The sequence below is a fragment of the Coregonus lavaretus genome (assembly GCF_964263955.1).
Source record: "Coregonus lavaretus genome assembly, chromosome: 2".
Classification (NCBI taxonomy): domain Eukaryota; kingdom Metazoa; phylum Chordata; class Actinopteri; order Salmoniformes; family Salmonidae; genus Coregonus; species Coregonus lavaretus.
The window spans coordinates 12,527,087-12,541,440 of record NC_139989.1 but is presented as its reverse complement, the minus strand read 5'-3'; the positions used below and the strand labels follow the sequence as shown (position 1 = coordinate 12,541,440).

At 42.2% G+C, this 14,354-nt stretch overlaps 2 protein-coding genes across 2 annotated transcripts in view; one reads left to right on the top strand and one right to left on the bottom strand.

Moving 5' to 3' along the window:
• Window positions 1-707: 707 nt before the first annotated feature.
• Window positions 708-8,454, top strand: pks1 (polyketide synthase 1; the record flags this gene model as incomplete). Its single annotated transcript, XM_084147990.1, has 6 exons — window positions 708-765; window positions 856-1,009; window positions 1,106-1,266; window positions 2,150-2,353; window positions 2,454-2,635; window positions 2,781-8,454. The coding sequence occupies 6 exons, from the start codon at window positions 708-710 to the stop codon at window positions 8,262-8,264; spliced, it is 6,243 nt and encodes a 2,080-aa protein (XP_084004116.1). The 3' UTR covers window positions 8,265-8,454.
• Window positions 8,455-9,766: 1,312 nt separating this feature from the next.
• The window catches only part of ptchd3a (patched domain containing 3a), a gene marked incomplete at both ends in the record, with an annotated part of 5,726 nt that continues 1,138 nt past the window's right edge, over window positions 9,767-14,354 (bottom strand). The window contains 3 exons of the mRNA XM_084148000.1: window positions 9,767-11,727; window positions 13,355-13,500; window positions 13,628-13,749. Of these exons, the coding sequence (XP_084004126.1) occupies window positions 9,767-11,727; window positions 13,355-13,500; window positions 13,628-13,749 (2,229 nt within the window). The remainder of the gene's footprint in view (window positions 11,728-13,354; window positions 13,501-13,627; window positions 13,750-14,354) is intronic.

The window sequence follows — 14,354 nt, the reverse complement described above, 5'->3', positions numbered from 1 at the left end:
CACAGGACATACTCTTGGATGTCTAGTCTGTCTCTAGTCATCTTAGTATTGGTTCCTCTTGAGGGAGATGCCTGGCTTCTCCTTCCCCTCATTAGATGCAATTGGTCTGATATTCTATAGACGATGATGGAAAGGTATAAACCGTTTTAGTCACCACATCCATTTTACCCGGGTAGTCTGTATAGGTTTTGTAATAATGATCACTGAACGAAGAGATTTCAATAAAAAGTCTGGGCAACAAAAGGGAACATAATCATCCATTGTCATCTTCATAGCATGCACCTGAACAACTAAACCTCATCTCAACTCAAGCCTGCAATTAGTGACTTCAGTTTCAAACTACCCTAATTAAAAATTGCTCAAAAGCTTCTCTTACAAATAAATCTATTGTTTGGGCCCCTGCTCCCTTTGTCTTGATGCATCTGACTGTGATCAGTGAGACGTTAGGTGATTTATAAAGAGGACCAGGGGTAGAATACTAAAGTTGTGGCAAGAGGACAAACACTGAGCTCCAACAGGAATGGTTCAGCTGCCAGTAAAGACTGGTTTGCTAAAGGTTTTGCTTTCCACAAAACTTTGAGGGACTTTGAAACAATATCCTCCATTCAACACAGTCTTTGAATAGGAGGTAAAACGCATGAAAGACTGTTCAAGGTCACATGATTTTACATCTTGTCAAAGAAGGTCGGTTGTAATGAGATGCAAAGATGGAGGACAACGAAGACGACATTGCCATAGTTGGGATAGGATGCAATTTCCCAGGAGGTAAGAATGGATGAGATAAGGAGTTGATACATTTTGTTTGTCTAAAGATACCAAAAGCCAGTGATGCTGGATTTTGACCTTTTGTTGTAGGTGAGGGGCTTGACAATTTCTGGAAGGTTCTATTGGAAGGGAGGAACTGTGTAGTAGACATTCCAGACAAGAGGTTTGACAGCACTTATTGGTATGATCCTGATGATAGCAAACCTGGGAAGACACAAACAACCAAAGCTGCTCTTCTAGATGGGTAAGACATGAACAATTGAACTTTCAATGTATTTATTGTTATATTTGACAATGAGGTAAAGTAGAAATCTGTGATGGGAATCTCTTTATCTCCCAGGTTTAATGAGTTTGATCACAAGTTCTTTGGCATCACTGAGGCTGAAACAGACTTCATGGACCCTCAGCACAAGCTCCTACTCCAGTGTACATACAGGGCATTAGAGGATGCTGGGATGCCAATGGAGAAAGTCAGTGGGACCAGAACAGGTGTTTACATAGGTAACCATAATGTTTTAACATGGTAACTAAAAAAGTGAATTTCCTGAAGAAAATGTGGTGTGCTTGCTAGCTTGTTTTAAAGTACTTATGGTTGTGAAATAAATTGTGGTAGAGACTGCAGTAGTAATGGTAGTGACTGGTTATAGTTGGAAAAAGTTGGTAGATTGAAATATTGATTGATTGGATCGGATAAGACAGGATAGCCTGAACATGTGAAAGTTGGTTTGAGTGTCTCTAGCTTGAACGTTTCAAGAGTTATTGTTGGTGAGTTATTTAATGCACATTTATTTAGTTATAGTTGTTAAACATTTTTAAAGATTTGAAGTTAGGATAGCCTTAATGTTTTAATGGTCTTGTAGCTTAATTAGCCAAGGAGCTTGACCATTTTGATTAGCTACTTCTGTACAGTATTTCTATGGTTCTCATTCAAACACATGTTAATTTATATACATTGTAAATGGTTATCGTTCAAAAAGTCTATATAGTATCACAAATATTTTGACATCAATCTAATTAGGGTCAGTCTGAACATCTCAACGTTAATTTGGAGTTGATAGCTTAAACGGTGAAAGAGAAGATAGGTCTAGAATGTTTTGTTTTACCATTCAAGTCTGTGGGCCTCATTTAAATATTATTATAGTACAAAAATATAAATGCTACCAAAAATATTCTCTCAAGCAATCTAAGTTGGCAGTCTGGGCATTTGGAAGTTGGTTTTGTGTTTATAGCTTAAATCTTTTAAGCTCTAGAGCGGGCGGAAGACATCAAATAATAATAAGTATGTAAGAAATCTACAGTTTTGCTTTGCCTTCAGCAAGCACATCTAATTGCAGCGACACAATATAACAGTGAATAATACTCTGCAATGGATGTGTTCTCACAGGTCTCATGAACAGGGACTATGAGACGCTCCTGAACAACAGACCCAGCACCATAACCCACTACAACGGCACAGGGACGGCTATGAGTATGGCAGCCAACAGGATATCCTTCATCTTCAATCTCACTGGTCCCTCGTTTGCCATAGACAGTGCATGTTCCTCCTCCTTGGTGGCTCTCCATTCTGCCTGCCAGGCCATCAAGCAAGGTAGTTCTATTCATAATTACCATCAGAAAGACTTCAAATTTTTTGGCATATTTCAATCATATTATTACCACTTAACTGTTATTCAATCTGCTTTACTCAGGGGACTGCGAAATGGCTCTCTGTGGCGGTGTAAGCTGTATCATAGAGCCGCGAGTCTTTGTTGCTCTCAGCAAGGCAAAGATGATTTCACCTGAAGGCACCAGCAAACCTTTCTCCAGTAGAGCAGATGGCTATGGCAGAGGAGAGGGCTGCGGGATTATTCTGCTGAAGCCACTGAAAAATGTAAGAGTATAGTGTTTACTATGTTTTAAATTTAACCAATTTGAAGTAGTTTAGTTTTGAACCACATAAATCACAAAGTTCTATTTTATAATATAAAGAAATATTAATATTACTGCTAATGGTACCCAAATGTATCCTTGAACAGGCTCTGAGGGACTTTGACAAGGTATGGGGCATAGTAAGAAAAACTGCTGTAAACCAAGATGGCCACACAGTCACTCCAATCACCAAGCCATCCATGGTCCAGCAGGAAGAGCTACTACACAGAATCTACTCGGCAGAGTCTGACCTGTCATCTGTTCAGTACATAGAGGCTCATGGGACTGGAACTCCAGTGGGGGATCCCATAGAAGCAAGCAGCATCTCCAAAGTCATTGCCAAAGCCAGAGCTCCAGGTTCCGAGACACTCCGCATCGGCTCTGTGAAAGGCAACATTGGACACACAGAATCTGCAGCTGGAGTGGCAGGGCTAATCAAGGTACTACTAATGATGAAGCATGAAACCATTGTCCCTTCACTGTTCTACTCTGAGGACAGTGCCAGTATCGATGCCAAAGCTCTCAATGTAAGAGTTCCGATCAAAGCAGAGAAGTGGGAAAAAACAGAGCCCATGGCAAGGCTAGCTGGTATTAATAGCTTTGGGTTTGGAGGGACAAATGCCCATGTGATAGTAAAGGAGTACATACAGGGCTACAACACCAGATTGACTACTTATGACTGTCCCAAGTTGTTTGTTTTGTCTGCAGCCTCAGAGAACTCATTGGCAATGTCTATCACAGACACACATCAAAGACTTAGCAGAGATAAGCAAACTGACATTCTCACTTTGATGTTTACCTCAGCATGTAGGAGGAGCCATTTGAGACACAAGTACAGGAAAGCATTTATGACGTCCTCTGTCCCCGACTTAGAGAATCAACTGAAGTGTGCGATGAACAGAAAGCTTAAGCCATCAAGGTCAGATAACAGGTTGGTTTTTGTGTTCTGTGGGAATGGAGTGACCTACAGGGGAATGTGTAAGCAGCTTCTGAAAGAGGAGCCAGTTTTCAGAGAAAAGGTCAGAGAGGTTGAGAATCTCTTCCAGAATTACAAAAGTACTGGCATCTCACAAAAGATAGCAAACGATTTCGACAATGATGATTATACTAAGCCAGATGTTGTCCAGCCCCTCCTCTTTACCATTCAGGTTGGCATTGCCAGTCTCTTCAAGCACTGGGGTATTAAACCAGATGCCATTCTTGGCCACTCTGTTGGAGAGGTTGCTGCTGCCCACTGCTCTGGTCTGTTGTCCCTTGAGGATGCAGTGAAGGTGATCTACTTCCGCAGTACTCTGCAGAGCAAGGTAACAGGAGGGAAAATGCTTGTGGTCAGTAACATTGCCGTGTCAGAGGTCCTGAAAATCCTTCCAATCTACTCTGGGAAGGTTTGCCTGGCTGCCTTCAACAGCCCACAGTCCTGCACCCTCTCAGGTGATGCAGACGCTATAGACACACTCCATCAAAAGCTGACAGCTTTGTTTAGAGGCAAGAATCTGTTCCTCCGTGTACTGGATGTACCTGCTGCATACCACAGCCATATGATGGATCCCATAGTGGACCGTATTGAGGAAAGTATTGGTTCTTTGACAATGAACAAAATGGATTGTGAGCTTTTCTCAACAGTGACTGGAGACATGTACACCCATGGAGACTTTAGCACAGGGAGATATTGGGCTAGGAATATCCGAGAGCCAGTTTCATTTGAGCATACAATGAAAGCAGCAACCAAAGACCAGAAGAATGTGGTCTTTGTGGAGATAGGCCCTAGAAGGGCTCTACAAAGGAACATCCAGGAGACTCTGGGAAATGACACTATAGTTCTGTCCTCAGTGCAGCCAGAAAAAGATAATGAGACAATGCTGACCACTGTGTCCAAACTGTTTGAACGGGGGGTCCATGTAGACTGGGACAACTTCTACAAAGGCTGTGAGGCATCACCAACACCCCTCCCAAGATATCAGTTTGATAATCTGACAAAAGAGGTGTATTTTGAGGCTGTAAGACAAGGAAATGAAAAGATAGCTTCCTCTCAACACCCACTGATATCTCAGACAAAGCATGAGAGCAAAGAGCACAAATGCAATCTTTCATCAGATACTGCACCCTATCTCTGGGAGCACAAAAACAATGGTGTTGCCATTGCTCCAGGTGCATTGTATGTTGAACTGGCTTTTGCCTCAATAATGGCAAGTTCAAGACCAAAGATGCCTATTTGCTTGATGCAGCTGAGTGTAACTTTTCAGAGCTTGTTTACACTCAGCACAAACTCTCCTCATATGAAAGTGGTACTGGAGGCAGCAGAGAATGAGACTATGTTTAAGATACAGTCTCCCTCAGCAACACATGCATCAGGCACCATTTGTTATCGAAGTGGGCAAACATTGGTTGAGGAACAAACCATTTGCCCGGATGTCATTTTCAAAAGGTGCAAATCAGTGATAAAGGGGGAAGAGGTCTACTCAATCCTCTCCCGTGCAGGTTTTGAGTATGGTCCTATTTTCAGACAGCTGGATGATGTGCACTTCGGCGATGAATTCAAGGAGGCAGTGTCAGTGATTAAGGTCCCAGGTGAGGTGCTGAAACAGCTTCATGAGTACTTCCTTCACCCTGTGGTGTTGGACTATTTTCTGCAAATGACTGCTATGGTAGCCGTTGGAGGACTGACCACCAGGCCAGGTTTCCCATCTGCCATTGGCAGTGTGGCAATAGTAGCACCTCTGCAGGAGGACATGATTATGTATCTGAGAGCAATCCAAGAAACCTCAGACTACATAGATGTATGTGGTTGCTTTTCCAATAAAGACGGACATGTTTTAGTGGAACTAAAGCATGTGAGGATCTCGTTTTTAGGAAATTGCTCACACGTTGCAGAGTCATTCTTCTTTCACAATGAACTTTTCTCCATCACTGACAATACCCACGTAAACTGTAAACCCAAAGCCTTGATCTTTGAAGACATCCTGGGAGTTGGCAAAGCATTGAGGCCATACGTACACCAAACATCATTTTTTGTCTTGAACAGAGAGTTTGGGTCCAACCCACAAGTTCGAGACTTAGTGTCTCACTCTCTTCAAGGTGATGCTGGTGTAGATTTACAGGAGATACTGTTCATGTGGGGTGTACAAGACCTCAGTCATCTGTCGACTGAGATGGCATTGGAATGCTTGGTTGACTGCTGTGAGCATTATCGTCAGATTGTTCTTGCCTTGAAAGAAAACAAGTGTTGCTGCACAATCCGAGTCATAACCTACCGTTCAGCAGAGACGACCGTGGACCATATCAGTCCTGGTTTTGTCCTGTCTGGCATGACAAGAGCCTGTGCTGCTGAGATACCAGGCCTCTCCTTTCAGCTGATTGACCTTGCTTCTGTGTCAAGTGAAGACATTCAGGCATTGGTTCATGTGATTAACACCAGCAAACACCCAGAGGTCATGATCAGCAAGGGCCAGATATATTCAACAGTGATAGTCCGTACCCCCATAAAAGGGATTGCCAGCTCTGAGGGAACTGTCTACTCTATGAGTTCTGGGCAGTTCATCCTTCAGACTGCTGACCCATACAGAATGACTAGCTTGTCTGCCATGCCTTGTGATGTAACGGATAACCACATCCAGGAGAAATCAGTTGAGATTCAGCTCAGTGAGATTTGTGTTCATTCCTCTGACTACTTTTCTGTCAGTGTCTCTGATCTGAACTTTGGCCAGACAATGTACTGGAACAAACATGCATCTCAGAACCACCAGCTTTTGGCCCTTGACTTCAGTGGCACTGTCACAGCTGTAGGGAAAGATGTGAGCAAACTGAAAGTGGGAGACCATGTAGTTTCATGTTATCCCATTGCTGCATCTTCTAAGATTGTGATTCCTGAAGCAGCATGCTACAACCCGAAGAGGCTCCCATTTCTGAAGGAGGCACCCTGTGTGTCCTACTTTGTGCTGGCATGGGAAATATTGTACAGAGCGTTACCCAGAGTCAAACAACAGAGAAGGTTGGGCATAATCTCCTCTGTACCTGACTCTGGTCTGCTGAAGGTCTTAACCCAAACGGCAAACAAATCAGGATGGAATGCCATCGTTCTGCCCCAGTTTAGTGGACAACTCCTGAACATTGATCAGTGTAATACATTTGTTGTATTGCCTCCCTTTGATCCATCTCTAGTGGTGAGAATAGGCAGTGGAGCCACAGCAAATAATATTGTTGTAGTCTGTGACAACCAGGTGTCATCCTCAGCAAACATTTTTGCACATGAGAGCGAACATACACATATCCAAACACTTTATGTGTCAACTGTTTTCCAGAGAGCCAATCTAAAGGCACAGAAAACAAAGATCCACCATTGGCTGAGGTCATTACATTTGGATGGTGTATCGCAATCTCTGCAAACCATTACCTTTCAATCGACAGACACAAGAGAACCTCAGCCCACTGCGCACTGTGAGTCCTACTTCAGAGCTAAGGCTGTGTCTCAAGTAGTTTTGGGTCATGTGGATTCAGAAAATACAGTGTCTGATATCCCTTTGCTAATGAGACCAAGCAAGCTCTTTAAGAAGAGTTGTGTGTACATTGTGACTGGAGGACTCTCGGGTTTGGGACTTGAGACTGTGAAGTTCATTGCTCACAGGGGTGGTGGATGCATTGCAACCCTCTCCAGAAGTCCTCTGTCAGCTGAGATGCAGTTTGAGGTGGACAATCTCCAGAGGAGATGTGGGGTGTCTATCATGAGTGTCCAATGTGACGTGTCAGTGTCAGGGCAGGTTGTGAATGCAATCACAGCAATTGTACAAATGTTTCCCTCCTGTCCAATCAAAGGAGTGTTTCACAGTGCAGCTGTGTTGCATGATGCTTTGATCGAAACCCTTGACCGATCACACTTTAATAAAGTTCTTCGACCCAAAGTGAATGGGGCATTGAATCTTCACTTTGCAACATTGCACAACAAATTGGATTACTTTGTGTGCTACTCTTCCATCTCTTCTTTCATTGGCAATGCTTCGCAGTCTAACTATGCAGCAGCCAATTCGTTCCTGGACACATTCTCTCATTATCGCCGAAACCTTGGGCTTGCTGGACAGTCCATCAACTGGGGGCCTTTGAACCTCGGTCTATTGTTGAACAAAGACAATTTCCAAAGGTTTCTTGAGGCAAAGGGCATGATGATAATGGAGGTGTCAGAAGTCCATGAGGCCCTTGAAAAGTGTTTGTTGATGAACAACCCACAGCAAGTCATTTGCAAATTCAACTTCAGAAATCTGAGCAACCATGTTCTCTCCCAAAACGCATCTCTCAGAGGCAGGCTGACAGCTTTAGTCGAGCAAGAACTTGAGAACACTAACATGACAGAACCCATGGTCCAACACCTTTCCACAGCACATGAGAATGTCAGGGCTATGCTAAGTGAAATCACCAATGTTAGCATAGATGAGGTTAATGACGACACTGCCCTGTATGCACTGGGTATTGACTCAATGTTGGCTATGACTCTGCAGAATCACATCTTCCAAGAGAGAGGTGTGAATGTTCCCCTGGTTAAACTACTGGACCCAAGCACCACACTGTCTACATTGGTAACAATTCTGAAAGAGGGTGGGTAAGACAGCAAAGTGTACTAGCAACATTTAAATATTTTACTGAGTATTCTGGATTTATAACGCTGTCTAATATAATTTGTATTGGTAAATGTTCAGTTTATTTTAAAGGATGCTACAGTATGTTAACCTTTTGTGAAATGGAAAAGGTTTAGAGTTTTGTTGAGTGTGGCTTAAAATCTAAGTTGCAAAAATACCCCTACTTCATTGATACGAAAAGCTCACTGAATTATCCAGTGACATAATCAAAGCCTGAGGTTTTGTCAACTATATTATACTATATTACCAAGAATAAAGGCATATTTTCAGTCTGCTCCTGTTTTGTTTTCATTTTAGATCATTAAGATAATTTTGCTGGAAACCTTGCTGCATTAATGATTAAAAGTTCTGTGCCATTGTCATTCAGCCAAACAGAGGCGTTAGCAAGTATGCAAAACCCACAGAATAAGTAGAACATTAAAGGAAGTACTCACATTTTGTCATTTGAGACATTTTGACGTGAAAAAGTAATACAATTAAGTGCAGGGGAAAGGGATCAATATTCGTAAAGGATATGGTTTATTGGAAATAGTCTGAATGCAAATGAGATGATTTGTATTTCAAATGCATAGTACAGTACTCCACAAATATTGTTTACAAGAGGTGTTACAGAAGCCAGTGAGTATTATGAGGTCAAAATATAAACTCCTAGGTAATAAATTACATGGTGAACAAAACAAATATCAAACAATTAGATATCAGCACAAGTTTTCTTCACTGTATGTATTCACATTGCCACCTTGTGGTTTACAAACATCACCTGTAGAAATCAACTACCTAAACCAAGGGTAAGCAAGGACAACATCATTTATTTTAACATCATAAATTGAATAAATGTGAAAATTAGTAAATACTGTTTTATTAGGTTTCAATACATAGTATGGTATGTGTTTTAACAGTATCAATAATTAATTGATGAAAATATGAATTATCAATTGCAAACCCAACAGAGGGTTTGCAATAATGTTTCTAGGAAGTGATATTGCAGAAATTCTAACACTCTCTATCCTTTAAAGACATCAAGAGAAATGTAGAAATTGAAATCAATTTCATTTTATACAAATATGTTGGTAATTGTACACAATAGTAAATTGTACAGATCATGAACACTATTCTAATGTATCAGTAAAGCTTGTGATTCTTCAAATACAAATATGAACATGCTCATGGTGGTTTTAAAATCCATCAACAATGCCACATGTATAGTAACCCATTAAAACTGATGCATTGCTGCAAAGTTAAATAATGTGTTTTGTAGAACAATAACTTTAACAGTTAAGCTATTTTATGGATATATTTTACATGATGGCTACTTGAATCTTATATGTATGAGTGGCATCAACAAAAATCCAATCAAAAAGGTTTAAACTATAAAACATTGGGATTAGGGCTTTAAGATTTACATAAACCTCATATGTAAGATACACCGCATGAAACAACATCACATACTTTATCACACAGTGGGGTGTTCAAGGAACAGGATCTGCAGAATCAGAGCAATTGATAACCGGGGCATTACACTCCTGTAAAACTGGTGGTTGGTTATTTCCAATCACAGAATGATGTTCACCAGACCCCAGATTTTGGTTACAGTTGACCGTGACAGTGTCATTACTAGCTGTGTACATCTGAACTTCATATGTTTGACTATCAACTCTGAACATGGGAACTGTGCTTGCCATGCACATCTGACCACTTTGGGTGTGATGGGTGTTGACAGTCAGTGTCCAGACTGAGGGACAGGGCTGTGTTTGGAATAATTGTTGATTGTCTGGCAGGAATGTGTGATTGTCATAGATTTGCTTGTCGTGGTCAATGGCTTTCTCTTGGATGTTTTTGGGCTGGCAGTTGGTCATGGCTTGATTTTCCAGCGCCTTTTTCTCCTGAGTACTGACATTGCCTGAGTTGCCACTGCAAAAGTCAAAGAATGTCAAAAAGACAGGGATAAAAGTGATGCCATGGAACAGCCCGAAAAGGATGACAAGGAACATGATCTTGAAGAAGGTTCTGAAGATGTAGTTCTTGGAAGCAGACAGCACTATCACTCCCAGTATGGTAGACAAAGCACCCTGAAGTATGGGATAGCCCAAATGGAACAGCGCTTCCACTGCCTTCTCGTTTGCAGTTGGCTTCTTATTGGAAACAAAGGCATAGGAAATATGTGCAGAGAAGTCCACGGAGAATCCAATGCAGACAACAAGAATGATCATTGATATGGTGTCTAAATTAACATCCCACAATGCCATGAAACCAGTGACGCCCACAATGACAGAAGCAATAGAGAATGTCACCCACAGACAACAGAGAGGGTTTGGAATCAGTAGGAGGGAGATCAATAACATGACTGCTGTGGTGACTGAGATATTCTGAACAGTGTTACTCACTATGACAGCGTACTGATCATGGTATATAAAGGCAGGGTGATATACTAGTAGAGGGACAGAGCATCTCCTAGCAGTATCTCGCAGATTGTTTAACATATTCATTTCATCAATGGCAGTAGTGATATTGACAGTCTGGATGAAGAAGCGTGAGGCACGGATGGAATTATTAGTGAAATTTACATCTTGCTTGAAGTCAGAGTAGAATCTCAGAAACGAACCTAGGTTAGTCTTGAAAACATTTTCAACACTCAAATTCAGATTTGTATGGTACCCGTAGTATTTATATGATTTCAGCCAGGATGTAAAGATATCTTTCTCAACAAAGGCCAGGTTTTTGAAGTCCTCTACACAAGATTCGAGATCCAACATATTCTTTTCCTCCCAGTATGCAAATTCACCCCTTATGATTACCATGATATTTGGCCCATACTCATAAAAGTAGGCTTTTTCGTCATCATAATACCTATTCACATATGAATCATCAGCAGCTAAATTGCGAAGGTCAATTCCCTCCTGTATCTGGAAGCATCCATAAATGCTGATGGTCAAATAAACTGAATAGAGCAGGATTACGCACACCTTGGTCCAGGGCTTTACCAGAAAAGGGCCGTAGTGCTTCTTAAAAAAGTGATTCATGGGCTGTACTTCCTCTGCTCCAGTATGGCGGTCATAAGCTCCTCCCACACAGCACAGGTTGTACCATTTGGAGCGACCCACGGGGCAATCCTCAGGGACCTCCTTGCACGTCAGCCAGTGCTTGTTGCTGTTCTCACGCCTCCCATTCAGTACGAGGAACGCCCCAAAGAAGGTGATGCTGTAAAGGAAGCAAAACAGGATGGCCGTGCTGGTGTACAGGCAGAAGGACTGCACAGAGCGGAATGGAGTCATGAGTCCGATGTAGAACGCTAACACATCCGTCAGGGTGGTGATGGTGATGGAAATGGCCGCCTCCTTGTAAGTGTCTGCTAAGCGGTCTTCCACCCGAGCGTGAACGTTGGTCTGCTGCCAGCAGGATATGAGGATGAACATGTCATCAACACCAATACCTGCAGAGGAAAGATCATATTTAAAAAATTGAATATATACTGAACAAAAATATAAACGCAACATGAAAAGTGTTGGTCCCATGTTTCATGAAATGAAATAAATGATCAAAGAAATGTTCCATACGCACAAAAAGCTTATTTCTCTCAAATTTGGTGCACAAATTTGTTTACATCCCTGTTAGTGAGTGTTTCTCCTTTGCCAAGATAATCCATCCACCTGACAGGTGGGGCATATCAAGAAGCTGATTAAACAGCATGATCATTACACAGGTGCACCTTGTGCTGGGTACAATAAAAGGCCACTCTAAAATGTGCAGTTTTGTCACACAACACAATGCCACAGATGTCTCAAGTTTTGAGGGAGCGTGCAATTGGCATGCTGACTGCAGGAATGTCCACTAGAGCTGTTGCCAGAGCATTTTATGTTAATTTCTCTACATAAGCCGCCGCTAACGTTGTTTTAGAGAATTTGGCAGTACGTCCAAACGGCCTCACAATCGCAGACCACGTGTAACCACGCCAGCCCAGGACCTCCACATCTGGCTTCTTTACCTGCGGGATCACCTGAGACCAGTCACCCAGATAGCTGATGAAACTATGGGTTTGCACAACCAAAGGATTTCTGCACAAACTGTCAGAAACCGTCTCAGGGAAACTCATCTGCGTGCTCGTCATCCTCACCAGGGTCTTGACCTGACTGCAGTTCGGCATCGTAACTGACTTCAGTGGGCAAATGCTCTCCTTCGATGGCCTCTGGCACACTGGAGAAGTCACGGGATGAATTCCGGTTTCAACTGTACCGGGCAGATGGCAGACAGCGTGTATGGTGTCGTGTGGGCGAGCGGTTTGCTGATGTCAACGTTGTGAACAGAGTGCCCCATGGTGGCTGTGGGGTTATGGTATGGGCAGGCATAAGCTAAGAACAATGAACACAATTACATTTTATCGATGGCAATTTGAATGCACAGAGATACGTGACGAGATCCTGAGGCTCATTGTCGTGCCATTCATTCGCCGCCATCACCTCATGTTTCAGCATGATAATGGACACAAGGATCTGTACACAATTCCTGGAAGCTGGAAATGTCCCAGTGTTTGCATGGCCTGCATACTCACCAGACATGTCACCCATTAAGCAGGTTTGGGATTCTCTGAATCGACGTGTACGACAGCGTGTTCCAGTTCCCGCCAATATCCAGCAATTTCGCACAGCTGTTGAAGAGGACTGGGACAACATTCCACAGGCCACAATCACAGCCTGATCAACTCTATGCAAAGGAGATGTGTCGCTCTGCATGAGGCAAATGGTGGGCACACCAGATACTGACCGGTTTTCTGATCCACGTTACTACCTTTTTATTAAGGTATCTGTGACCAACAGATGCATTCTGTATTCCCAGTCATGTGAAATCCGTAGAATAGGGCCTAATTTATTTATTTGAATTGACTGATTTCCTTATATGAACTGTAACTCTGTAAAATCTTTGAAATTGTTGCATGGTGTGTTTGTATTTTTGTTCAGTTTAATAATATATTCCATTTAGCAGACACTTTTATCCAAACCGACTTAGAGTCATGGACCCAGGATTTGATCAAAGCAATATGAAAAGTATCCATAGCTCCTTACCCAATATCAAGAAGGGTGAGTTAGCCACAGTCATTACAAAAGGCACTCCAATATGCAGCATCATCCCGAAGGCAGACAGCACAGCAAGCCCTGCAGATAATACTCCAAATGTGGCCACCCATACCTTGTTCCTCACACAATCAAACCTGTTGAAAAACAACAACATACCGGTCAGACCTTGGGTCTATGTGAATCAAAGAATCACAAAGGTCAGTCATTGATGAACATCATAATAGTTTTGCTGTGTATTGTATGTATATAACACATACATACCTTAAGCAAGACACAATAGAAAAGACTATGGCGATAACATATGTAATGGAAAACAAGGGGATAACATCCCTGGTGTTGGCCTCGAATTCCACCTGCCTAGACAGTGATGTAGAATGTGTAACCTGGGAAGATGAAATGCAAAATCAGTGCATGTCATAATTTATGCTGTCAACGTTACCATCCAAAAACGCACACACACACTTGACCAAAGACATCAGCCTGTGCCATAGGATAACTCTTCCATTCACATACAGTATACAGTAGTACAGTAAGCCTCTGAAAAGCAATGCACTCAATGACAGTATACACTGGTCAATAGATGTTGCACTGGCTTGCTCTCTCCAACAAATGAACTGGCTGATCTCGCTGCCATCTTCTCTCATCTCTGGCCTGCTGCCAAGAGACTCATCCAAGTGAAGGAAGAACAATGGCTATTGATTTATGTAAGACTTGGCCATTCTGAATGAGCCACAATCATGCAATAGTGTCCTCTTATGTGCATGCAGTTCAAAGACAAAGATAACAGCTACAGCTATTCAGTGTGCAATTAGTCATGCTTCATGGCCCATGGAATACTGTCAGCACCCTCTATACTAGCCACAAGCTGACTAATCTGTGATTTTTTGTGGTACTCGTCATCATATGGTGGAGTAATTCTGGTGCAGGATAATTTTAACCCAAGAGTAAAGATTCCATAAAACAAATGCAGAGGAGCAATATATATATA